This window comes from Macaca mulatta, chromosome 12, assembly GCF_049350105.2.
Source record: "Macaca mulatta isolate MMU2019108-1 chromosome 12, T2T-MMU8v2.0, whole genome shotgun sequence".
NCBI classification, from domain to species: Eukaryota; Metazoa; Chordata; class Mammalia; order Primates; family Cercopithecidae; genus Macaca; species Macaca mulatta.
Genome location: NC_133417.1, coordinates 102,445,115 through 102,472,707, shown reverse-complemented (window position 1 = coordinate 102,472,707; position 27,593 = coordinate 102,445,115). Strand labels below are relative to the sequence as shown.

At 43.8% G+C, this 27,593-nt stretch overlaps 2 protein-coding genes and 1 long non-coding RNA gene across 5 annotated transcripts in view; all 3 read right to left on the bottom strand.

Moving 5' to 3' along the window:
* Positions 1-8,856, bottom strand: part of MOB4 (MOB family member 4, phocein) — a 35,568-nt gene extending 26,712 nt beyond the window's left edge. The window contains 2 exon segments of one of the 3 annotated variants that reach the window (NM_001257738.1): positions 1,817-1,879; positions 8,769-8,856. In NM_001257738.1, coding sequence (NP_001244667.1) covers positions 1,817-1,879; positions 8,769-8,828 — 123 coding nt within the window. In that variant the 5' untranslated portion in view covers positions 8,829-8,856. 3 annotated transcript variants of the gene reach the window in all.
* Positions 8,857-10,994: 2,138 nt separating this feature from the next.
* On the bottom strand, positions 10,995-23,685 carry LOC144333445 (uncharacterized). Its single transcript, XR_013402098.1, has 2 exons — positions 23,559-23,685; positions 10,995-11,197 (listed from the first exon to the last, which is right to left on the bottom strand). It is a non-coding gene; the product is annotated as an uncharacterized LOC144333445 (long non-coding RNA).
* A 931-nt stretch (positions 23,686-24,616) lies between these two features.
* On the bottom strand, positions 24,617-27,577 carry HSPE1 (heat shock protein family E (Hsp10) member 1). Its single transcript, NM_001195788.1, is given in 4 exon segments — positions 24,617-24,847; positions 24,927-25,016; positions 26,768-26,932; positions 27,568-27,577. Coding segments are annotated over 4 exon segments (309 nt in total). The 5' UTR covers positions 27,571-27,577; the 3' UTR covers positions 24,617-24,796.
* Positions 27,578-27,593: the final 16 nt, after the last annotated feature.

Sequence of the window (27,593 nt, the reverse complement as noted above, 5' to 3'; positions counted from 1 at the left end):
CCACGCCTAGATGGGTGGTTTTTAATGCTCCAATAATTCAACTATATTTCTCTTTTATTTTCTAAGATCTTCAAATAACATAATAAATTCAAATAGCTATCTACTTGTTTTTTTTTTTTTTTTTTTTTTTTGAGACAAAGAGTCTTGCTCTGCCCCCCAGGCTGGAGTGCAGTGGCGTGATCTCGGCTCACTGCAAGCTCCGCTGCCTGGGTTCACACCATTCTCCTGCCTCAGCCTCCCGAGTAGCTGGGACTACACGTGCCCAACTAATTTTTTTGTATTTTCAGTAGAGACGGGGTTTCACCATACTAGCCAGAATGGTCTCGATCTCCTGACCTTGTGATCTGCCCACCTCGGCCTCCCAAAGTGCTGGGATTACAGGCATGAGCCACGACACCCAGCCAGCTATCTACTTTTATTATCTGGCTATCAAAATGAAGCCAAACAGCCTCGATTTATGGTATATTTTCCCTTTAAAAATGTTATCATCAGCCAGGGCAACATGGCGAAACCCCTTCTCTACAAAAAAGTTAGCCAGAAGTGGCAGTATGCACCTATAGTCCCAGCTACTTGAAAGGCTGAGGCAGAAGAATCAGCTGAGTCCAGGAAGTTGAGGCTACAGTGTGCCATACTCGAGCCACTGCACTCCAGTCTAGGCAACAGAGTGAGACCCCATCTCAAAAAAAAAAAAAAAAAAAAAAAAAAAAAAAAAAAAAAAGACAAGTGCAGTGATTCACACTTGCAATCCCAGCACTTTGGGAGGCCATGAGGTCATGGGGGGTGGACTGCTTGAGCCCAGGAGTTCAAGGTGGGCAACATGGCAAAACCCTGTCTCTACTAAAAATTCAAAACAAAAAAAATTTAACCGATGCCTAATCCAATACACTAGTATGCTCCAATGTATATTTTTTTATTTGCCCCTTAATGAAATTGTATTTTGTTTGTTTTGTTTTGTTTTTCGAGACAGAGTCCCGCTGTTGGCCAGGCTGGGGTGCAGTGGCACAATCTCGGCTCACTGCAGCCTCCACCTCTTGGTTTCAAGCCATTCTCCTGCCTCAGCCTTCCAAGTAGCTGGGACTACAGGCGCGTGCTACCATGCCTGTCTAATTTTTTGTGTTTTTAGTAGAGATGGGGTTTCACCATGTTAGCCAGGATGGTCTCGATCTCCTGACCTGGTGATCCGCCCGCCTCGGCCTCCCAAAGTGCTGGGATTACAGCTGTGAGCCACCGCACCTGGGCTATTTTTATTTTTTTTAAGAGACAAGATCTTACTCTGTCACCCAGGTTGAAGTACAGTGGCACAATCATAGCTCATTAGACCCTTGAAGTAGGATCAAGTAATCCCTCCACCTCAGACTCCCTAGCTACTGGCACTAAAGGTGTGCACCACCATGCCTGGCTAATTTATCTTTTTGTAGAAACAGGGTCTTGCTATGTCACGCTGGTCTTGAACTCCTGGCCTCAAGTGATTGGCCTCCCACCTCGGCCTCCCAAAGTGCTGGCAGCCACAGTGCACAGTTTAATATGCCATCTTAAAACAAAATGAGGGTTGACTAAACTTTTAAATAGGCATTCCATTAATTCAGTGGAATCTTGTCTATGCTAAAAGATGTAAGAATACTTAACTACATCAAAGAGGTAAAATGCTTAGGTTATTGGAGTTGTAAAAGGAACTATTTTTTTTTGTTTTATTTTGTGAAAGAGCACGCTTTATTGGGAAGCAGACTGCTGCACACTGACCAACAAAGGCCACCCAATGGGCACTTACACATTGTACTCCAAAAGACACAGGGTGAAAAGAAACTATTTTTATTACCTGTTGAACAGCTAGTGTACTGTCCATTTCATCAAAGGATTCATCAGGCCAATTATAGAAATCCTACAAAAATAAATTCACAGTTAAAGCACATACAAAATACTATTATGATTAACATCAATTCTTAATAAAGATCCAAAGCTCACACTGGAGGGGAAGAAAAAACTTTTGCAATGTAATTACCAGTGAAATAAGGAAATAAATTTTATTCAATTTTTCTTTTTCAGGGACAGTGTCTCACTCTGTAGCCCATACTGGTGTGCAGTGGCACAATCATAGCTCACTACAGCCTCAAACTCCTGGGTGTAAACAATCATCCCACCTCAACCTCGCACCTTAGCCGCCCTATTCTTAGGATTATAGTCCTGACCCACTGTGCCTGGCTGTTTGGTTTTTAAATGAATATCAAGATTTTATTTAAATGAACTACAAATTATGTTTTTTCCAATCACAAATTCCTCAAATATAGCTCCCATAAACCTTTAATGTATTACTTAATTGGGGAGATAAGTCTGTCTATCACTTTTTTGTTTATGATGGTTAAATATCTCTCAGAAAGTTACAATGAAAAAAGAAATCTCCAGACACCAAAAAGTAAATCAGATTTTTACCAAAAGAGAACAGCTAGCATTAGTAACTAATTTATTGCTCCATAAGTATTATTATTATGATGATGAGATGGGAGTCTCGCTCTGTCACCAGGCTGGAGTGCAGTCGTGCAATCTCAGCTCACTGCAACCTCTGCCTCCCAGGTTCAAGCGATTCTCCTGCCTCAGCCTCCCAAGTAGCTGGGACTACAGGTGCGCACCACCACGTCCAGCTAATTTTTGTATTTTTTGTAGAGACAGGCTTTCACTATGTTGGCCAGGATGGTCTTGATCTCTTGACCTTGCGATCCGCCCACCTCGGCCTCCCAAAGTGCTGGGATTACAGGCCTGAGCCACCATGCCCGATGCATAAGTATTATTTTAAGAAGAAATTATAAATTATTCTTCTCACTCCAAATAGAGTTTTAAATTTCTAAATCAAAATATGGGCACCATTAAAAAGTAATGATGAGGCCGGGCATGGTGGCTTACACCACTAATTCTAGCACTTTGGGAGGCTGAGGCGGAAGGATCACTTGAGGTCAGGAGTTCGAGACCAGCCTGGCCAACATGATGAAACCCCATCTCTACTAAAAATACAAAAAATAGCCGGGCATGGGGGTGTGCGCCTGTAATCCCAACTACTCAGGAGGCTGAGGCAGGAGAACTGCTTGAACCAGGGAGGCAGAAGTTGTGGTCAATCAAGATCACACCACTGCACTCCAGCCTGGGTGACAGAGTGAGACTCCATCTCAAAAAAAAAAAAAAAAAAAAAGGTAATCACCCATGGGTACAAAAAAATAGAAAGAATGAATAAGCCCTAGTACTTGCTAGCACAACAGGGTGACTATAGTAAAAAACAATTTAATTGCACATTTAAAAAAAGCTAAAAGAACCTAATTTTTTGCAACATAAAGGACAAATGCTTATGGTGATGGATACTCCATTTACACCCCCCCCCCCCCCCCCCGCGTTGTGATTTTTTTTTTTTTGGAGACTGCCGCCCAGGCGGGAGTGCAGTGGCCAGATCTCAGCTCACTGCAAGCTCCGCCTCCCGGGTTTAGCCATTCTCCTGCCTCAGCCTCCCAAGTAGCTGGGACTACAGACGCCCGCCACCTCGCCCGGCTAGTTTTTTGTATTTTTTAGTAGAGACGGGGTTTCACTGTGTTAGCCAGGATGGTCTCGATCTCCTGACCTCGTGATCTGCCCGTCTTGGCCTCCCAAAGTGCTGGGATTACAGGCTTGAGCCACCGCGCCCGGCCTGATGTGATTATTATACATTGCATGCTTGTATCAAAATAGCTCATGTAACCTATAAATATATACACCCACAAAAGTTTTAAGAAGAGAAGTAAACATCCAAATAAACCAGCCTTCTATTAAAGGGAATATTTTTATTTCTCCTTTTTTTTTTTTAAGAGACGAGGTCTCGCTTTGTTGGCCAGGTTAGTCTCAAACTCCTGATCACAATCAATCCTCTAGCTTCAGCCTCCCAAAGTGCTGGGATTATAAGCATGAGCCACCATGCCCGGCCTAAGGGGGATATTTTTATAGAGCATCTTGCCCCGGTTCTGGAACTATCTGTAGATAATACAGTTAACAGACATTCCCCTAAGTGATTAAGAACCTTTCCATTTGACTGATTTTTCAGCAAACTTTACCTATGTAACCTCAGTAGGTAGCACAATGCCTGACACATAGTTGGAGCTCAAATGTCTCTGAGGTAAAACTTGGTGGGGAGGGGGTAAGAGTAAACCAATAATCTATAAACCTGTATATAAACCTGTAAAAGCAATAAACAAAGATTAAGTCTCCAAAACCTTGAGCAAAAAAATCAAATTGGAAGAAAACACAGTGTATATAAAATGAATAAAAGTTTAGGCCAGGTGGTGGCTCACGCCTGTAATCTCAGCACTTTGGGAGGCTGAGGTGGGCAGATCATGAGGTCAGCAGATCAAGACCATCCTGGCTAACATGGTGAAACCCCGTCTCTACGAGAAAATACAAAAAATTAGCCAAGCGTGGTGGTGGGCCCGAACCCAGGAAGTGGAGCTTGCAGTGAGCCGAGAGTGCAGCACTGCACTCCAGCCTGGGAGACAGAGCAAGACTCCATCTCAAAGAAAAAGGTTTAAGTGCAAGGCATACTTATTGATATAATGCGTATATAGTAAAAGTATACAGAAAAGGAATGATAGAAGACAGAGAATGTCTTCCATAAGGATTCAACTATAATAGCAACATCCTTGTTCAGACAGTAGATAATGACGATACCTTTCTAAGTGTCTTAAACATTTCATCTTTTTTTAAATAGCTGGCCTATCTGTATGAAAATGAACTAATTTTATTAAAGGAAGATATCAGGAAATAAAACAATCTTCTGGAAATGGTTCCAGGATTCCTTTACTTAGACATTGTCTAAATACTAAAGAGCAGTTTTAAAATTTTTCCTATATGATCTACACTAAATTTCTTTTTTCTTTTTTTTTTTTTGAGATGGAGTCTCGCTCTGTCCCCCTGGCTGGAGTGCAGTGGCGCGATCTCGGCTCACTGCAAGCTCCGCCTCCCGGGATCAAGCCATTCTCCTGCCTCAGCCTCCTGAGTAGCTCGGACTACAGGCACCCGCCACCACGCCCGGCTAGTTTTTTTTTGTATTTTTAGTAGAGACGGGTTTTCACCATGTTAGCCAGGATGGTCTCGATCTCCTGACCTTGTGATCCGCAAGCCTCGGCCTCCCAAAGTGCTGGGATTACAGGCGTGAGCCACCGCACCCGGCCGATCTACACTAAATTTCTACCAATACTCTATTATTTCCTTTTCAAAAAAAACTAAGAAAGTTTACAGAATATTGTTTTTAAAATATTAGAAAACACATGTAGTTATACAGTTGGCCCTCCATATCTGCAGGTTTCATCTGCAGATTCAATCAACCAGGAATTGAAAATGTTTCAGGGGATTAAAAAAATCCACAAAATGTTATATTGTTGCTGACATGTACTATGTACCTAGTTAGGTCTAATATAGTTGCGTATGTACTAAACATGTACCGGCTATTTTTTTTTGGTCATTATTCCCTAAATAATACAGTGTTAACAACTATTTATAGAACACTTGCATTGTATTAGGTATTATTAAATAATCTAGAGTTGATTTAAACTATGTAACAGAATGTGCATAGGTTACATGCAAACACTATGCCATTTTACATAGGAAACTTAAGCATCCTCAGATTTTGGTATGGGGTGGGGGTAGAGTTATCCTGGAGCCAATCCCCAGAGGACACCAAGGATGACTATATACAGAAAAGATGTTGCGAATGAAATGTTTTGCCTTATCATAACTGTGATAACTGTGACATATTTTAGATGCCTATGAGAGACACCAAAAATTCAGCTTAATAAAGATTCTCATCTAATCCAATCAACAAACATTTTTTGAAAACCAACTATGAAGCCTGGCGTGGTGGCTTGTGCCTCTAATCCCAGCACTTTGGGAGGCTGAGGCGGGCAGATCACTTGAGGTCAGGAGTTCGAGACCAACCTGGCTAACACGCTGAAACCCCGTCTCTACTAAAAATACAAAAAAAATTAGCCGGACGTGGTGGAGGGCGCCTGTAGTCCCAGCTACTCGGGAGGCTGAGGCAGGAGAATGGCGTGCACCCGGGAGGCGGAGCTTGCAGTGAGCCAGATTGCGCCACTGCACTCCAGCCTGGGGGACAGAGCGAGACTCTTGACTCAATAACAACAACAACAACAACAACAAGAACAAAAATTAGCCGGGCGACGTGGCGGGTGCCTGTAATCTCAGCTACTCGGGAGGCTGAGGCAGGAGAATCACTTGAACCTGGGAGGCGGGGGTTGCAACGAGCTGAGATCGTGCCACTGCACTCCAGCCTGGGCAACAGAAGGAGACTCCTCTCAAACAAACAAAGAAACAAACAAACAAAAAAAACCCGCCAGGTGCAATGGCTCACGCCCATAATCCCAACACTTTGGGAGGCCCAAGTGGGTGGATCACCTGAAGTCAGGAGTTCAAGACCAGCCTGGCTAACATAGTGAAACCCCGTTTTTGCAAAAAATTAGCCGGGCGTAGTGGCACGCGCCTGTAATCCCAGCTACTTGGGAGGCTGAGGCAGAAGAATCGCTTGAACTCGGGAGGCGGAGGTTGCAGTGCGCCAAGACTGCACCACTGCACTTCAGCTTGGGGGCAACAAGAGCAAAACTCTGTCTCCAAAAGAAAAGAAAAAAAGAAAAAAGAAAACCAACCATGTGCCTATATTCCAGTCTAACCAACTTTTTTTTTAATGTAGGAAAATACTCCACCTACTCTTCTATAGGGTTTGTTTGTTTCTTTGAGACCGGGTTTTCTGCTCTTGTTACCCAGGCTGGAGTGCAAACGGGCTCCCTGCAACCTCCGCCTCCCGGGTTCAAGCGATTCTCCTGCCTCAGCGTACTAAGTGGCTGGGATTACAGGCGCCCACCACCACGCCCAGCTAATTTTTTGTATTTTTAGTAGAGACGGGGTTTCATCATGTTGGCCAGGCTGGTCTTGAACTCCTGACCTCAGGTGATCCGCCTGCCTCGACCTCCCAAAGTGCAGGGATTATAGGCGTGAGCCACCGCACCCAGCCCTCTATTATAGTTTTTAAATTGTTTTTCTTTTGACCCATTAGGGAAGGAGATATGGTTCTAAATATATCATTTTAGAACAGACCCATTTCACTAAAGGAAATTCATGTGATTAACAAGATAGGACAAACTATGGCGTAAGTAGTCTTTTTTATTTTTTATCCTTTTTCTGTTATATTTTATCTAACAACCCTGATCCATGACAAGGTGAAGAAGAAAAAAAAAGCTTTCTTCTGTGACTTACAGCAACATAGCAAGTCTATGTTACGATATTAGTTGAAATATTTTATTTTCTAACCTTTCAAAATTAAGAACTTACGAATAAATGACTCTCATAATATGAACACAAAAGTCTACTTCTGAACATAAAAATGTAATCAGAAACAGTGTTTCCACAGAATAAGATGTAAAGGTATCTGAGAAAAGCATTTGGAAATAAAGTGTGGAAACGGTAAAAAAAAAAAAAAAAAAAAAAAAAAAAAAAAAGGCAAACATATGTAACGCATAAATTTCCAGTAGTATGAAAACAAAACTGTAGTAGGAGTAAATTGACAGCTTAATGTGAATCCAAAATAAGACTTTAAAATTTTCTCTAAAATTCAGCACTAGAAGCAGTTTGTTAAAGAGAAAAGGTCACCAGTGAATTAACACTCAGATGATGTATCCTTGGGCAAATCCAGTTAATTCTCTTGGGCTTCAGTGTCCTTATCCGTAACATGAATCTGGGAAGGTAATCAATACCTGTATGCCCCCTTCGAAAGGTGTTCTTCCCATAATTCTGTATAACAAATTAGAATCTATTCTCAGACATACAATCATAGCTCCATGGTTGTTTTGTTTCAATTTTCATTTGCATCACTTTTTAACATTTTATAAACACATCTCTTTCGATTTCAGAGCATCTAGTCTATAGCAAGCCATTTCGGCTAGCAGAGTATTAATCAGCTCAAGTCTGGATGCCAATTTGATTTTTTTTTTTTTTTTAATGTGAGGCATCCCATCTTTTCCAAACCCTAAGAACCAAGGCCTAATCAAACACCAATTTACCACACATAATGCCCTACAAAAATGCTGACAAAATTATAATCAGTTCATTCTCTGACTACGCTTCACGCATATTAGCAAGGAATGACATCTAACAAGTCACAACTTGGTGATGAGAACTTGCTGGACCAGAGAACAGCTCCAGGGAAAGCGGCAGGGAGAGGTGGTTAAAGGGAAACAACGAGAATATTGGCACCCGGATCCGGCTAGACAAGCGGGATGGCAGGAGACAGGCAGGTACGTCCCAGGCCAGGTAGGAACTGGACGCCGGGTCGAGATAGGCTGTGTTTACACCCCCTCCAACCTCAGCGGCCCCAACCTTCAGGAAACCCCGGGGGTCTCCACCGGGCTGGTCGCGCCCCTCCAATGCTAGTCAGCTAGGGCTCCGGGGCAAAGCGAAAAGAAGCTGTTGCTGCCCACAGGCTCGCAGCCCAGGGCTTCGGCAGGCAGGTACCACCCGCAGCCCCCACCCGCCCCTCACGCCTACCCCTGGGTCGGAGCTCCGCAGGCCTCACGGCGGCCGCCACCGCCTCAACCAAATTGAGGGGCTGCAGCTCCGGAAGAGCAGGCCGGGCACCAGTGCCCCAGCCCGCCCGCCTGCCGCCTAGGCCCAACCTCCCCGCAGTGGCGGCCAGCTTCCGGGCGCGGCACTGCTCGGCACCTACTTGCCCGACAGGAAAGGTGCGGACGTGGTACCTGCGCCTTGGTGCCCGGCCTGTTCCGCCTCAGCACTGCCGTCCCCTCCGCCATGACCATAGTGCCAGCGTCTAGGCGGCTGGAGTCGGTACCCGGATGTAGGGACCGCAGCCTGCGCGGGAGGCGGGGCAGAGCGGCGCTCTGCGTCTGGGAGGAGGAGCCGCCGCTGACGGAACAGCCGCAGCCTGCGCGGAGCAGGACGGGAGAACTGGGAGCCGGGGGGTAGAAGAAGCAGGGTAGGCGGAGGGAGAGTGCAAACGGAGAACTGCCGGACGGCGTTGGGCGGCGACTGGCAGGTACTGAGGCACCGGAAGGCGGGAGCCACGAGCCTCTTTGCGAGGTCTGCGGAGCGGTTTTGAAAGGTCGTGATCGCGGCAACTGCTGCGGCAGTGTGCACGGCTGCGTTGCAAGTTGGTATGGGCTCTTGTTAGTTACACGGGAAGAACGGACTTCGTACAGTGGCGGCCATTTCAGTAAACCCACGTGCAAGCAAATACGTAGAGAACCCTAATTCTGTCCCAGAAGCCACCTAAGGGATCAGGGTAGAAAACAGGCCAGCAGTCTGGGGAAATTCCAAAGAACCTGCGTGAAATCGACCCAATCTGAAATCAGACTAGGGATTTGAGTGTCAGTGTTATTTTCGCCATCCGGCGACTTAAAAGCCAAGGACTTTTTCAATGACAAGTTTGTTTACGTCGATGAAAGACGCAGATGTCAATTATGTGACCTGAAGAGTGGGCATCTGGTTTTGTGAGTTAGGTAGACAGATTTAGCTCGTGTTTTTCAAGTCAGAAGCAGGAGGAGGAAATTAGTAGTCCTTGATATACTTTACGTCTTACAGGATTCCACATTTACTTTGTTGCACATTTCAAGTGTTCTCTCTTAAGAAACCACAGCATTTTCGCAAACTTTTTTTCCTGCTTAGAATCCTTGAATCTTTTATCTGGGGTGAGGGAGGCCTTGGGATATCAGAGGGAAAGACAGTTCAAAAAGTAAAAAACGCATACAGTAGCATGATTTCCAAAAGAAGAAAACATCAAATGTCCTTAGATAGAAGGTGTATTGAGAATGCTCAGGGAAGAAACGGAATTTGAGAGTAGAGGAGAGGTTAAGTTGAGTGGGTCTCTAGCTGAGTAATTGTCAGTGACTTAGAACTAGGCTTTGAAGGGTTTAACAACAGGAAGTTGGTTCTCTGGAAGATGTATTGACTGGTAACTTTTCAAGAATAGGGACTTAATTTTGCCCTCCCAGCACCAGCGTCTACATATGAAAAGATTTATTCGTTCAACAGATACTCATTAAGCCCCACTATATGGTAGGCGCTAAGGTGCAACTATGATAAGGCTCCGTCCTTCACTACAAATTGCTTTGACTCCAGCAACAGAGACGTGCAAATCACAAATTCGTATAAGGGTTAAGTACCCCTTATCTTAAATGCTTGGGACCAAAACACTTTCAGATTTCTGATTATTTTGGATTTTAGAATATTTGCATATACATAATGAGATTTCTTGGGGATGGAACTTAAGTTTAAACGTGAAATGCATTTGTTTCCTATATACTTTACACAGATAGCCTGAAGTTACTTTTATACAATAAATAGGCCAGGAACGGTGGCTCACACCTGTAATCCCAGCACTTTGGGAGGCCAAAGAGGGCAGATCACTCGAGGTCAGGAGTTTGAGACCAGCCTGGTCAACATGGTAAAATCCCATCACTACTAAAAATACAAAAATTAGCCAGGCGTGGTGGCGGGCGCCTGTAAAACTTCAAATAATTTTGTGCGTGAAACAAAGTTTTGACTGCGACCTGTTACAGAAGGTCAGGTATGGAATTTTCCACCTGTGGCATCATGTGGATGTTCAAAGCTTCAGATCTGAGAACATTTCAGATTCTGGACTTTTCAGATTATGGATGCTCAACTTGTATTAGATACAGTGAGAGCCTAGGACAAGTGACACCTAAATGTTACCTCCCTTAGAGAGATGGGTTGGGTCTGTGAGATAGCAGAGTCTCAGGGAGGCCTCTTGGTCTATGGATGACTCACCTCACTTACTGCAAGGTTTAAGTTTACATTTCCCAGATTGTGTGGTATTTCCCTGAGCTGTAAATAGTCACCTATACTTGAATGGGATCATCTTCACCTTCTCTTAATTCCAGATTTATTAAAATGTTTCAACCCATCTGAAACAAACAAAAAAACGTGAATGAGTAGATGTTAAATTCGGGAACAAAATGCACATTCATTGTTTTTGAAAAGTCCAATAAAGTTGCATTCTGATGTCAACCCTGGCCTTGTTCACAGGAAGGACCTTGTTCTTTAGGGATGGAATGTTTCTCGCTGATAACCTTCACATTTTCATTCTTCTTTCAGCCTGTAGATTATGTACCTCCAAACAAGACCAATTTTATAACTAGGGTTAATTTGTCTGGGGTAGGAAGAGAGAGAATAGAAAAACAAAAAGCATGATTAGCAATAACAGTTACATGAAATACTTGAATATTTCAGGTAAAGGAGGAGCCATCCGTTTAAAGCCTATATGCACCAATAGGAATAGCTCTGGACTGAGATTCAGAAAATCTAGATTTGTGGGGAAAAGAAAGAGAGATCAGACTGTTACTGTGTCTATATAGAAAGAAGCAGACATAAGAGACTCCATTTTGTTCTGTATTTGAGATGCTGTTAATCTGTGACCCTACCCCCAACCTTGTCCTTGCAAGAGACATGTGCTATGGTGACTCAAGGTTTAAAGAATTTTTGGGCTGTGCAGGGTGTGCTTTGTTAAACAAGTGCCTGCAGGCAGCTTGCTGGTTAAAAGTCATCACCATTCTCTTAATCTCAAGTACCCAGGAATACGCATACTGCCAAAGGTCGCAGGGACCTCTGCCTAGGAAAGCTAGGTATTGTCCAAGGTTTCTCCCCATGTGATAGTCTGAAATATGGCCTCGTGGGAAGAGAAAGACCTAATCGTCCACCAGCCTGACACCCTTGAAGGGTCTGTGCTGAGGAGGACTAGTGCAAGAGGAAAGAAGGCCTCTTGGCGGTTGTTGGCAGTTGAGATAGAGAAAACATCTGTCTCCTGCCCGTCCCTGGGCAATGGAACATCTCAGTGTAAAACCTGATTGTATGTTCTGTTTACTGAGAAAGGAGAAAACTGCCTTAGGGTGAAGGGTGGGCCTTGCTAGGGCAATGCTGCTCTTTATGTACTAAAAAGGTTTATGGAGATGTTTGCATATGCATGTCAAGGCACAGCATTTTTCCTTAAACTTATTCATGTTACAGAGATCTATATTCATATGTCTTACTGCTGACTTTCTCCCTGCAATGACCCTATTGTCTTGCCACTTCCTTTTCTTTAAGATGGTAAAGATGATTATCAATAAATACTAAGGGAACTCAGAGACCGGTGCCGGCGTGGGTCCTCGGTATGCTGAGCGCCGGTCCCCTGGGCCCACCTTTTCTTTCTCTATACTTTGTCTCTGTGTCTCATTTCTTTTCTCAAGTCTCTCGTTCCACCTAACGAGAAACGCCCTCCACAGGTGTGGAGGGGCAGGCCACCCCTTCATAGATTCTCTTGCCTGTTAACTGTAAGACATTGAACAAGCTATCAAATAAATGTTTCTTCATGTGTAATGAAGATTGTGCATAGCAGTTCTTTCCCTCTGCCCCGTAAAGTATGAAAGCAAGCATAAAATTAAATATGGAACTCTTGAAGTTTTAGAAGAAAATATTTTATAAAGTGAAAGTATCATAAGCAATTTCTTTCTTTTTTTTTTTTTTTTATTTTTTGAGATGGAGTCTCGCTCTGTCGCCCAGGCTGGAGTGCAGTGGCCGGATCTCAGCTCACTGCAAGCTCCGCCTCCCGGGTTTAGGCCATTCTCCTGCCTCAGCCTCCCAGTAGCTGGGACTACAGGCGCCCGCCACCTCGCCCGGCTAGTTTTTTGTATTTTTTAGTAGAGACGGGGTTTCACCGTGTTAGCCAGGATGGTCTCGATCTCCTGACCTTGTGATCCACCCGTCTCGGCCTCCCAAAGTGCTGGGATTACAGGCTTGAGCCACTGCGCCCGGCCAGCAATTTCAAATTATCCATGAGCTTCAAATCATTGACACATTAAAAAAAATTATCCAATATGAAATTCACTTTGGGGAATTTTTAAATCCAAGTAAAAGAGTTAATGCAGGCCACGTGCAGTGGCTCAAGCCTGTAATCCCAACACTTTGGGAGGCCGAGGTGGGCAGATCACATGGTCAGGGGTTCAAGTTTAGCCTGGCCAACATAGTGAAATCCCCGTCTCTACTAAAAAAAATACAAAAATTAGCTGGGCACAGTGGTGCGCACCTGTAGTCCCAGCTACTAGGGAGGCCGAGGCAGGAGAATCGCTTGAACCTGGGAAGCAGAGATTGCAGTGAGCTGAGATTGAGCCACTGCACTCCAGTCTAGGTAACAGAGTGAGACTCCATCTCAAAAAAAAAAAAAAAGAGTTGATGCATATTATATGCAAGGCACTGGGCTAAGTGCTGAAAAACACAAAGAGATATAAGACAAGCTTTCCTCAAAGACCCTTGAAATTAATGGGAAAGCATCTTATGTAGATTACTGCAGTATAAGGCTGAACGCCTTAAGTATTGAAGCAGCCCCTTTCACATGCCCTTTGCAAACAGACTCTGATCTTGCTCAGTGTTCATCTCTCACCCTATGACCAGGGAAAGGTAAACTCATGTCTAGCTGAGCGATAAATTCCTGTTGGTCTCAGTGTGAAAGGGCCAGACTCTGTGGTTCACACCTATAATTCCAGCACTTTGGGAGGCTGAGATGAGAAGATTGCTTGAGCCCAGGAGTTCAAGACCGGCCTGGGCAACATAGTATGACCCCCCCCCACCACACACACACACCCATCTCTACAAAAAAATACAAAAATTAGCTGGGCATGGTGGCACACACCTGTAGTCCCAGCTACTCAGGAGGCTGAGATGGGAGGATTGCTTCACCCTGGGAGTTCAAGGCTGCAGTGAGCTATGATTGCACCACTGCACTCCAGCCTGTGTGGCAGAGTGAGATCCTGTCTCAAAAAAATTATAAAGTAAAATAAAGCAAAGCAAAGAAATGTGAAACGTTGTGATGAAGCACTTTGGAGAAAGATTTACTTGCTCTTCAGAAGATACCAAAAGAGATGCTCTCTTTTTTCTGCCAATGGATATTGCCCAATATAGGCCTACAGCAGCCATTTTGGCTTAAAGGAAGCCAGTCTAAAAGCAAAATTGGCACACTGTGAATGATGTATGTAGTTGGAATGTGTCTTAAAGTATGGATAGCATTTATGTGCAGAGCTACAGGAGATTTCATTACAAGCCAAGCAAAGTTGAAGCAGCAGGGAAGCATGGGAACGTATATTCACAGTTGAACAAGTCAGTGCCTATGTTTCATACATCTTCAACATATTATTTGAACATTATTCTCTCTCTGTTTTTGTTTTGTTTTGTTTTGTTTTCTTGAGACGGAGTCTCACTCTATCACCAGGCTGAAGTGCAGTGGCATGATCTCGGCTCACTGCAACCTCCGCCTCCCAGGTTCAAGCGATTCCCCTGCCTCAGCCTCCCGAGTAGCTGGGAATACAGGCGTGCACCACTACGCCAGACTAATTTTTTGTATTTTAGTAGAGACGGGGTTTCACCACGTTGGCCAGGATGGTCTCGATTTCCTGACCTCGTGATCCGTCTGCCTTAGCCTCCCAAGTGTTGGGATTACAGGCATGAGCCACCACACCTGGCCTTTTTTTTTTTTTAAAGAGAATGTCTCACTTTGTTGCCCAGGCTGGTCTCAAACGCCTGGCCTCAAAGGATCCTCCTGCCTTGGCCTCTCAAAATGCTGGTATTACAGGTGTGAGACACTGGGCTTTATCCTTTTTCTTCCCCCTTGAGACAGTGTCTTGTGCTCTTGCCCAGGCTGGAGTGTAGTGGCATGATCACCACTCACTACAGCCTCGACCTCCTAGGCTCAAGTGATCCTCACTTCAGCCTCCCAAAGTGCTGGGATTACAGGTGTGAGCCACTGTGCCTAGCCTGTCTTTATTTTCTTGATAACACTAATGTGTATCTAAAATCATGCTATTTATTTAGTTGTTACTGTGTGCTTCCCCCATCTTATTCATCCCTGTATATCCAGTGCTTAGAACAGTGCCTAGCACATATTCAGAAAATGAGTGACTTAAAAATACTATAATACCCTAAAACTTAAAGTATAATTTAAAAAAATAAATAAATAAAAATAAAAATAAAAATACTATAATAAACTAGCCTTTTGAACTGACATTCAAGCCAGGTAAGTAAATAACCATTGATGTTTTTCCAAGTCATGTCTTCAGGCTAAATGAGACTGAAAGGGCATTCTTTTGTTTTTTGTTTTTTTTGTTTTTTTGGTTTTTTTTGATACGGAGTCTCACTCTGTTGCCCAGGCTGGAGTGCAGTGGCTCAATCTTGGCTCACTGTAAGCTGCGCCTTCCAGATTCACGCCATTCTCCTGCCTCAGCCTCCCAAGTAGCTGGGACTACAGGCACCTGCCACCACACCCAGCTAACTTTTTGTATTTTTAGTAGAGACGGTGTTTCACCATGTTAGCCAGGATGGTCTCGATCTCCTGACGTCGTGATCCACCCACCTCGGCCTCCCAAAGTGCTGGGATTACAGGCGCGAGCCACTGCACCCGGTCTCTGAAAGGGCATTTTGCAAGTGAAATTTTAAGTGTCTTAAAGAATTAGGCTTAATCTATAAGAGGATAGGGGAATTTTAACCATTTCTTACATCTTTTAACAGGAAAATCTACAGATGGAGCCAAAATCAAAATCTTTTTTTTTTTTTTTAAGAAAAACCCAAACTATAAAAATACCTAAAGAAACTGTGGAAGAAACTTCCAAGTTTTGGAGAAGACTTTTCAGAGTTTAATATCATACCCAGAAGCCATAAAGAAAAACATTTAATAATTCAAATACACCAAACTGACTTTCTACAAGCACAAGGCATAAACAAAATCAAAACCGAAATGACAAACTAGAAGGAAGAAAAACCACAAAGAACTAATTTCTTTAATAAATAAAAGTCATAAAAGATCAAGCACTCAGTCAAAAAATAGGCAGAAGATATTAAGTGAATAGGAATAACCAGTTAACAAGGGTAAGCAAGGTGGCTCGTGCCTGTAATCTCAGCACTTTGAGAGGCTGAGGTGGGCAGATCGCTTGAGTCCAGAAGTTCAAGACCAGCCTGAGCAACATGGCAAAACCCTCTCTCTACAAAAATTAGATGGGCGTGGTAGCATGCATCTGTAGTCCCGGCTGCTTGGTAGGCTGAGGTGAGAGGATCACCTGAGCCCAGGACGTCAAGGCTGTAGTGAGCCGTAATGGTGCCACTGTACTCTAGCCTGGGCGACAGACAAGACCGTGTCTCAAAAAAAAAAAGTCTTAAACACATACAATGCTCATCCTCATTCATCATGATAAAGAGTAAAATTATCAGATTGGCGAAATAAGAACTTTATAACATCCTGCATTATAGAAAGAAGAAAAAAAAATACATTGTTAGTAGGACTATTTTTCTGAGACGGAGTCCCACTGTATTGCCCAGGCTGGAGTGCAGTGGCGCAATCTCTGGTCACTGCAAGCTCCACCTCCTGGGTTCACGCCATTCTCCTGCCTCAGCCTCCAAAGTAGCTGGGACTACAGGCACCTACCACCACACCTGGTTTATTTTTTGTATTTTTTTTTTTTTTTTTTTTTAGTAGAGACGGGGTTTCACTGTGTTAGCCAGGTTGGTCTCAATTTCCTGACCTCGTGATCCGCCCACCTCGGCCTCCCAAAGTGCTGGGATTACAGGCGTGAGCCACCACGCCCGGCCGTTAGTAGGACTGTTAATTGATGGACCTTTTGGCTGGGCGCGATGGCTCACGCCTGTAATCCCAGCACTCTCAAGGTGGGTGGATCACCTGAGATCAGGAGTTTGAGACCAGCCTGGTCAACATGGTGAAATCTCATCTCTACTAAAAATACAAAATTAGCCAGGTGTGGTGGCGGGCACCTGTAATCCCAGCTACTCTGGAGGCCGAGATAAGAGAATCGCTTGAACCCAGGAGGTGGAGGTTGCAGTGAGCCAAGATTGTGCCACTGCACTCCAGCCTGGGCAATAAGAGTGAAACTCTGACAAAAATAAATAAATAAATAAAACTGATGGGACTTCAGTGAAGGACTGTATATGTCTGTACATGTCTGTATATGTGCACATGTATGATTTAAAATTCACAGACCCTTTGACATAGCAGTTCTGTACCTAGGAATTTGTCTTACAGATATGCTTGTTCAAATGTACAAATGTATTTAGTACAAATTCAAATGTATTTAGTTACGCATACATTTATTCATTGCAGAAGTGTTTCTAATAGAAAAAGACTAGAATAACTTAAATATCTATCATGGCTGGGGGGCATCCTGAAATAAATTATGGCTTATCCATATAATTGAACATTATACAGTTTTTTTTTTTTTTTTTTTGAGACGGAGTCTCACTCTGTCACCCAGGCTGGAGTGCAGTGGCCGGATCTCAGCTCACTGCAAGCTCCGCCTCCCGGGTTTACGCCATTCTCCTGCCTCAGCCTCCCGAGTAGCTGGGACTACAGGCGCCTGCCACCTCGCCCGGCTAAGTTTTTGTATTTTTAGTAGAGACGGGGTTTCACTGTGTTAGCCAGGGTGGTCTCGATCTCCTGACCTCATGATCCGCCCGTCTCGGCCTCCCAAAGTGCTGGGATTACAGGCTTGAGCCACCGCGCCCGGCCATTATACAGTTTTAAAATATCTTTATATATAGATTAATCCCAGAGACCAATTGTTAATGTAAAAAAGCAAGGTGTCAAATGGTATGTATGGAATGTTCTTTTTTAAAAAAGAAAAAATGAATATATATTGCATATACATAAGATATGTACATCTATACATACACATTTACATATATGTATATATACATAAAACACCTGAAAGGAAGAATATAAAAAGTTATACTAGTTACTTCCAAGGATGGAACTGGGTGGCTGGGGGACAAGGATAGAGAGCATTCTTTTCAGGATACATAATTTTAAATTTTTACGTGAACATATTATTTATTTTTAAATAAATAAAAATTTAACCAAAACAAATAGGCTTGACTCAAAACGTTAAGAGGCAAATCTAATGCCCTTGTTTTGCAGTTCATTCATAAGCTAAGAGAGGTTAGGTAATTTGTCAAATGTAACAGAACTAGTATGTAAGCAACCAGGACAAGAGCTAGGTTTGATTGGGCTCTCTGATAGAGGTTGCTTGAGAGTAAAGGAAAATAAGCTGGGTGCGGTGGCTCATGCCTATAATCCCAGCACTTTGGGAGGCCGAGGGAGGTGGATCACTTGAGGTCAGGGTTCAAGACCAGCCTGACCAACATGGTGACACCACCATCTCTACTAAAAATACAAAAAAATTAGCCGAGTGTGGTGGCACATGCCTGTAATCCCAGCTACTCAGGAGGCTGAAGCAGGAGAATCGCTTGAACCTGGGAGGCGGAGGTTGCAGTGAGTCGAGATTGTGCCATTGCACTCCAGCCTGGGCAACAAGAGCGAAACTCCTTCTAGAAAAGAAAAAAAAAAGAAAAGAAAAAATATATTTAAATACTCTTCACACAAATCAGTCAGAAGTTCAAAACTCCATTTTTGTGTGGGTGCAGTGAAAACAGTAATTAACTTGCTGGAGGAAGCATGACTTGGTATCACACTGAAGAACAAGCTGGCAGCTCATATAGGAACAAAGAACATACTTTCAGCCAGGTGAGTAGGTACAGGGAGGACTTGCCTTATCAGATGTCAAACTTAAATATAAAACTATTTACATTTAAAGCAATGTGATGGAATAGGGAGGTCAATGGAACAAATTATTAAACCCAGGAGTAGGCATATATAGAAATTTTGTGTGTGATAAAGGCAACATCTCTGATTTCTGGGCATAGGGAGAAGGGAGGTGGGGGGTGGTGTGCAGGGAGAAGAATGGATAATCCAGTAAGTAAACTTGTGACAACAAGCTACTCATTGATTAAAAAAATAAAGTAGTCTCTGGAGGCTGAGGCAGGAAGATTGCTTGAGCTCAGGAGAGCAAGACCAGCCTGGAGAGCACAGTGAGACCCCATCTCTAAAAAAATAAAGTCAGATACATACACCATTCACTAAAAAATAAATTATGCACCTGTGATTCCAGCACTTTGGAAGGCCAAGGTGGGAGGATCACTTGACCCCAGGAGTTTGAGACCAGTCTGGGCAATATAGTGAAACCTGGTCTCTACAAAAAATACAAAAATTGGCCGGGTGCAGTTGCTCACACCAGTAATCCCAGCACTTTGGGAGGCCAAGGAAGGTAGATCACCTGAGGTCAGGAGTTCAAGACCAGTCTGGCCAACATGGTGAAAACCCATCTCTACTAAAAATACAAAAATCAGCTGGGCGCAGTGGCAGGTGTCTATAATCCCAGCTACTCAGGAGGCTGAGGCAGTAGAATCACTTGAACCTGGGAGGCAGATGTTGCAGTGAGCCGAGATCACACCACTGCACTCCAGCCCAGGTGACAGAGTGAGACTCTGTCTCAAAAAAAAAAAAAAAAAAAATTAGCCGGGCATGGTGACATGCATGTGTAGTCCCAGTTACTCGGGAGGCTGAGGTGGGAGGATCAATTGAACCTGGGAGGTCAAGGCTGCAGTGATAGCACCACTGTGCTCCAGCTTGAGCACTAGAGGAAGACCTTGTCAAAAAAAAAAAAAAAAAAAATTACCCACCATTGACACAGGCCTGTACTTCCAGCTACTCTGGAGGCTGAAGTGGGAGGATTGCTTGAGCCCAGGAGTTGGAGGCTGCAGTGAGCTATAATCACACAACTGCACTTCAGCCGGATAGACAGACTAAGGCTCTGTCTCAAAAAAAAAAAAAAAAAAAAAATTATTTATTTAGCAATTCTGCTAGGCAGGCATCACAGTAGGACTGCTTCTGTGGTTCAAAAATTATCTTATCCTTCTGATTTAGTAGGTTTGGATAAGGCCCTGAAATTTTAAGTTTACATGGCAATTGCAAGGATGAACCAAGCTTTGTGAACTATTACCTCATATATCAAAACTAATTTGTTTGGGTCTTAGGAAAATAGCATTGGAGAATAATGGGAAAGTCATAGCCTTTGAACAGATTCCTTACTCTACAATATATTAGCTCCATGGCCTTGGAACGATTTCTTCATCTCTTGAGTCAAGGTTTCTCATTGGTAATACAGAAAAATCTGTGCTCCCAAGGTTATGATGTGCAAAGCATATTATCTAGCTGTGCATGAGCAGAGTATGAAATTGATAATCCACTTAGACAATATAAGAAATAACTTTTAGGCATAATTGCAGTATCTAAGTTTGACAAAAAGTAAGCTTTAGTATACCAAAGGCAGTAACAGGTGCATAAACGTAAATATACATATAGTGGAAGTACCTACTACTTTACAGATGGGAAGATGATCAAAAGTTGAGATCATTATTCCATGCCATTTAAAACTTTAAATTTTAATTCCTCTCAAAATCAATACGGGACACAACTTTTAAAAGACATTATCAGGCTGGGCGCGGTGGCTCAAGCCTGTAATCCCAGCACTTTGGGAGGCCGAGACGGGCGGATCACGAGGTCAGGAGATCGAGACCATCCTGGCTAACCCGGTGAAACCCCGTCTCTACTAAAAAATACAAAAAACTAGCCGGGCGAAGTGGCGGGCGCCTGTGGTCCCAGCTACTCGGGAGGCTGAGGCAGGAGAATGGCGTAAACCCGGGAGGCAGAGCTTGCAGTGAGCTGAGATCCGGCCACTGCACTCCAGCCTGGGCGACAGAGCCAGACTCAGTCTCAAAAAAAAAAAAAAAAGACATTATCAGACTAATTTATGGATAATTAAACCTTGAAAATAAGTTTGATTACTAAGACAGCTGGTAGCTGTTAAGCTTAAGGGTGGGTAATCAATTCTAGTGTATGAATCTTTTTTTTTTTAAAGACAGGGTCTCATTCTGTCACCCAGATTGCAGTGTGGTGGCACAATCTCGGCTCACCACAGCCTTAACCTCCCCACCTCAGCCCCTCGAGTAGCTTTTTGTATTTTTTGTACAGACGGAGTTTTGCCATATTGCCCAGGCTGTCTCGATCTCCTCAAGAGATCTGCCCACCTCGGCCTCCCAAAGTGCTGGAATTACGAGCACAAGCCACCGCACCCAACCATTCTAGTGTAGCATTATTGGGTTTGAATCTGAAGTCTTCTCCCTAGCCACTACAGCTACATCAAGCTATTTATCCTCTGCTGTGACTCAGTTTTGTTAAATTCAACACATAGCATACTAGGCACTTAAGTGCCATACATCATTTGGTACTACCCATTCCCCATACCACAGTGGGTATCACCAGAATTAATTGGAATAATGTGTATTAAATGCTTAGAATTAACAAAGTAGCAAAGGCTATAAAGGATCAAGTTTTAAAGAGTCTGGAGGTGGACTGTGTCTGAATCCTGGCTTTTGCCACTTACCACTGAGCAACCTTGGTTATTAACCCCTTCTATGCCTTAGCTTTCTCATCTGCAAGATGAGAACAGTACCTATCTCATAAGGTTGTTGAAAGATTAAACCAATTAATACATGAAAAGCACCTTCAACAGTAGCCAGCACCTAGAAAATGCTCCTGTTAGCTATTCAGTCACACAGTGCTCACCCTGGAGAGAAGGCACTCAGCCAATGTTAGCTATCGTATATATATACACACACATATATGTATAAATACCACATATATATGTGTGTGTGTGTGTATATATATATATACTCTTTTTTCAAAACAGAGTCTCACTATGTCACCCAGGTTGGAGTGCAGTGGTACAATCTTTGCTCACCACAACCTCTGCCTCCCAGGTTCAAGCCATTCTCCCGCCTCAGCCGTTCAAGTAGCTGCAATTACTTGTCTTAGGTTTTTTTTTTTTTTTTTTTACCAAATTATGTAGTAGTGCTAAGTTTTTAAAAATGAAATGAGCCAGGCGCGGTGGCTTATGCCTGTAATCCCAGCACTTTGGAAGGCCGAGGCGGATGGATCATGAGTCAAGAGATGGAGACCATCCTAACACGGTGAAACCTGTCTCTACTAAAAATACAAAAAATTAGCAGGGCGTGGTGGCAGGCGCCTGTAGCCCGGCGACTTGGGAAGCTGACGCACAAGAATTGCTTGAACCTGGGAGGCGGAAATTGCAGTGAGATGATGCCACTGCACTCCAGCCTGGGCAACAGAGACTCCATCTCCTAAAATAAGACATAAAGGCCGGGTGCCGTGGCTCACACTTGTAATCCCAGCACTTTGGGAGGCAGGCGGATCACGAGGTCAGGAGATCGAGACCATCCTGGCTAACACGGTGAAACCCCGTCTCTATGGCCGGGCGCGGTGGCTCAAGCCTGTAATCCCAGCACTTTGGGAGGCCGAGATGGGCGGATCACGAGGTCAGGAAATCGAGACCACCCTGGCTAACACGGTGAAACCCCGTCTCTACTAAAAAAAAAAATACAAAAAACTAGCCGGGCGAGGTGGCAGGCGCCTGTAGTCCCAGCTACTCGGGAGGCTGAGGCAGGAGAATGGCGTAAACCCGGGAGGTAGAGCTTGCAGTGAGCTGAGATCGGGCCACTGCACTCCAACCTGGGCGACAGAGCGAGACTCCGTCTCAAAAAAAAAAAAAAAAAAAGAAACCCTGTCTCTACTAAAAATACATTTAAAAAAAATGAGCCGGGTGTGGTGGCGGGCGCCTGTAGTCCCAGCTACACGGGAGGCTGAGGCAGAATGGTGTGAACCCAGGAAGCGGAGCTTGCAGTGAGTGGAGATCGCGCCACTGCACTCCAGCCTGGGTGACAAAGCAAGACTCCATCTCAAAAAAATATAAGACGACGACGACGACATAAAAAAACACCAGGAGGATGCCAGAGCACCTCCACTATTGCTAAGTGGCCTTAGATACTTGGTCACTGGATGCTGAGCAGCTTTAGGTGAAGATGGTGGTCACTGAGGATCAGGTAATCATGGAGAGCTTCTCAGCATCCTTCTTTTCAATGCTTACAAAACAAAGCTTAAAAGACGCAATGTAGCTGGGAAGTTAATTGGGGTGAAACTATGGATTACGGCTGAGCCACTGGAAAAATGTACCACAGCTGAGTGGGCTGACCCTGGTGAGCTCACTACTTTGTCATTGCTGCTGGCCGCCAAGGACAATCATCCCTCAAGGACTATGTGATGCCGTTTTCACGTTGTCTTACGGTAACTTGACAGGACGTCATATTCCTGGTATTAGATGCCAATATCAGGTTAGAAACTACACTGAAGTCTTCCCGTTTCCCACCTCAACTGCACTGAGGTCATACTGACTAGGTGAGCATGTGGCTGTTTTCCAGCCCTGACAAACTAGTGTCAAATAGAAAAGCATAAATATAACCCACCACCATTAAAAAATAATAAGGCAATGTCCTAACTTTAATGTACAGTAGTTGATTTTCCAAAATACTGACCAACTCTTAAACGTTCTAAAAAAAAAAAAAAAAGCTGCCAGGTGTGGTGGCTCACTCAGGCCTGGGATCCCAGCAATCTGGGAGGCCAAGGCAGGCGTATTGCTTGAGCCCAGAAGGTTCGAGACTAACTTGGACAACATGGCAAAACCCCATTTCTACAAAAGATACAAAAATTAATAGGGCATGGTCGTGCATACCTGTAGTCCCAGTCACTCAAGGAGGCAGAGGCGGTTGGATCACCTGAGCCTGGGAGGAAGGTGGAGGCCACGGTGAGCCATGATAGTGCCACTGCACTCCAGCCTGGGTGACAACGTGAGACTGTCTCCAAAAAAAAAAAAAGACAAGAAAAAGGAAAGTATAATTATTCCCTCAATTTACATGGTACTTGTGTACCTGGGAATTCAGTATGTTAAACCATGCAAAAAATACTTTGTATTTACATAAATTGGAGTTAGGAATGAAAACCTGTATACACAAATTATGGAACACCTTAAGACCTGTAACTCATTAGCTTGTTGTATTTGGAATCTAAATGTTGCAGTGGTGGCTCAAGCTTGTAATCCCAGCACTTTGGGAGGCCAAGACGGGGGGGATCACGAGGTCAGGAGATCGAGACCATCCTGGCTGACACAGTGAAACCCCGTCTCTACTAAAAAATACAAAAAACTAGCCGGGCGAGGTGGCGGGCGCCTGTAGTCTCAGCTACTCGGGAGGCTGAGGCAGGAGAATGGCGTGAACCTGGGAGGCGGAGCTTGCAGTGAGCTGAGATCCAGCCACTGCGCTCCAGCCTGGGCAACGGAGCCTGACTCCGTCTCAAAAAAAAAAAAAAAAAAAAATTCCCAGCACTTTGGGAGTCCGGGACCAGCCTGGGCAACATGGCAAAACCTGTCTCTACCAAAAATACAAAAATTAGCTGGGCATGGTGGCACGTGCCTGTAATCCCAGGTACTTGGGAGGCTGAGGGAGGAGAATCACTTGAACCCAGGAGGTGGAGATTGCAGTGAGCCAAGATCGAACCACTGCACTCCAGCCTGGGTGACAGAGTGAGACTCCATTTCAGGGGGGGGAAAAAAAAAGTAAATCCATGGCTTGGTATCAGTATCAATCATGTATTAATAAAGCTAAATTCAGTATGAAAATGCACCTACCTAGAAAATCTTGTTTCCCAAAATTCTCTGCAGGTTACTTGAAAAACAGAAAACAGCATAAGCTAGAAAACCCTAAAACCATCTTAAAATAACTAAAGACTAACCACTCATTTACATATTTTTATTTGGAAATGTTTATATCAGCACAAGGAAATAATTTTGGAGACACTGGATGTCATTAGTTTATTATAAAAGAGAACTATGGAAATTATTTACATGATGAAAGATTTCAGAACTTCAGTGGAATGGGCAGCTTCATGTTGATGCCATTTCAATAGTGATTTATTTCAGTCTAGGTACTTTCCAAGAATGTCACCATCTCTAAATAGGAAATAATCCTGCAAGTGAATAAACCGTTAGTTAAGACACCTAATCGCAAATATTTGACTTCTTTTTAGAATTGTTAAGTTTACACACCTTGTCATCTAGAACTACTTTGGTGCCTCCATACTCTGGCAGAAGAACTTTATCTCCAACTTTCACGCTAACCGGTTGAATCTCTCCACCCTTAAAAAAGGAAGGATGTTTATTAGCAAACATATCTAGTTCACCCAACATAAACAGTTAACTTTTAAATCACTACAACTAATGAAACACACTCACTCAAATTCAATAATATTAAAAATACACTTGGTGGCTAAGTGATACGATTCATACTAGAATTGCAGATCTTCACTCAAAAATACCACTGTAGTCACACTTTTGAAATAATACACAGTGGCTTAAACTAAAACCTGACTCCAATATAAAAGTTCAAGAAAATATTCTGGAAAAGCTAACTTTACTTAACTAAAGCTAACTTTGTAACTGTTAAATATTAACGTAACTTATCAACTATATGAAATAAACCTGCAACGGTAGCCAGCACCCAGAAAATGCCATATACAAATGGTCATCTTTTCCTTCAACATACAAAAATGTAATATTGTTTTGTTCCCTCCAAAGTACAGATTTGGGGAAAGGGACTGCAGCTAAGTGTCCACTCCCCAAAGTCTTCCTATTCCTTCCTAACTCCATGACAGCTCCTCAATACAGCTTTCCTCCTCAGAAGCAACTGGAACAATGCAGCTAACATTATTTGGCCCCAACGGCATTTAGGCATTTACTGTGTATTTTGGCTGACATCTTTAGAAGCCTAAGGCCTAAATAGTTAACTGAGGAACATCTAAAACAGAGGTGTCCAATCCTTTGGCTTCCCTGGGCCACAGTGGAAGAATTGTGTTGGGCCACACATAAAGTACACTAACATTAACAGTAACTAATGAGCTTAAAAAAACTTGCAAAAGAAATGTTTTAAGAAAGTTTAGGGATTTGTGTTAGGTGGCATTCAAAGCTGTCCTGGGCTGCAGGTTGGACAAGACTAACCAACCTGTTCCTCGGATAGGTACACCAACTAAGGCCCCAACTGGTTAAGATTAGGGCAATGTCAATGTGTTAGGGGTTAAACGAATAGTCCAAGATTCCTCTCAATTCTTAAATGCCCCCTCATTTTACCTTGAAGCACATCTTTTGTCTTTATTTATTTATTTAGATACTAGGTCTCACTATGTTGCCCAGACTGGTTTCGAACTCCTGAGCTCAAATGATCCTCTTGCTTTGGCCTCCCAAAATGCAAGGATTATAGGTGTGAGTCACCATGCATAGCATCTTTTGTCTTATTAAAAATTTAGAATGTAAGGCAAACACTGATCATACTAGGCTACCAAATTGCTATTGAAGGCTTTTTTCTTTTTGAGACGGAGTCTTGCCCTGTCGCACAGGCTGGAATGCAGTGGCGGGATCTCGGCTCCCTGCAACCTCCGCCTCCAGGGTTCAAATGATTCTCCTGCCTCAGCCTCCCCAGTAGCTGGGATTACAGGCGGATGCCAGCACACCCGGCTAATTTTTCTATCTTTAGTAGAGACAGGGTTTCACCATGTTGGTCAGGCTGGTCTTGAACTCCTGACCTTGTGATCCGCCCACTTCGGCCTCCCAAAGTGTTGGGATTACAGGCGTGAGCCACAGCGCCCGGCGTATTGAAGACAATTTTTAATACTCGAAACTATCACATAAAATAAACATCATAGCATTGGTCATATAAAATAAGCAACTTTATATTAGTCATTTCCCTTTAAGAAACAGATTAGAACCAAAGCAGTTAATTATCTTGGACATGACATAAATTCTACCTAATAGGAGACTTTTAATACTCCAGAATTACTCCTTTTCCCTCCACTGCACACTATAGAAAAAATAGTTCCACCGCAGCCCCCATTTACCTTTCCTTTAGAACCCGATCCAACAGCGACTACTGTTGCTTGCAATACTTTTCCTTGAGATTTTTCTGGAAGCATAATGCCTCCTTTGGTTACAGTTTCAGCAGCACTCCTTTCAACCAATACTCGGTCAAAGAGTGGAAGAAACTTTCTAAACGCTTGTCCTGCCTGTAGGAAGAGAAATGTTTTGAAACAAAAACTAAATGTAATCATATTATCAACAGGCAACGCCACCGTGTTGTATACATCTCAACACGTTTTGGCTTCGAAAGTTAACACCAAACCTCAGCTTATTCGTTAAGGAAACGCATTTGAATGTACTAACCAATATTCCAAGTTTAATTCCCGATTCCTTACATCTGTTAAGGGTCGTTGTCGCTCCTCTGGTGAGCAACCAGACCAGCTTTAAGGTCAACCTTAGTTTATTCCAAGGTCAAATGTTTTCCTTCTTCAGGGTTTTTCAGAAATTTTCAAGAAACGCTGGGTCAATCTCCCTGCCTGGCACCATGCTTTTTACCCAAGATATTACACATCCACAAAGGCCCTGCAGAGCAGGTGGGACGCTGCGCTTGCATCCGGGTTCCCGCCACCTGCCTTACACACCCGCAGCACACGCGCGTGCAAAGAGCCCCCGGAGAAGAAAAGGGTCGGGCAGGCCTTGCCGCTCCAAGGTGCCGGCGGGCGCTGGTCACTGAGTGGCCACCAATCCCTCCCGCCTAGCCCAACAAAAGAGGGGCGTCAGTGATCCCCGTACGCCTCAGACAGGCCCGGGCTTGCGGGCTTCGGTGCCACGCGGGACTCACCATGACTCCCTCCGCCTCAGACTCGT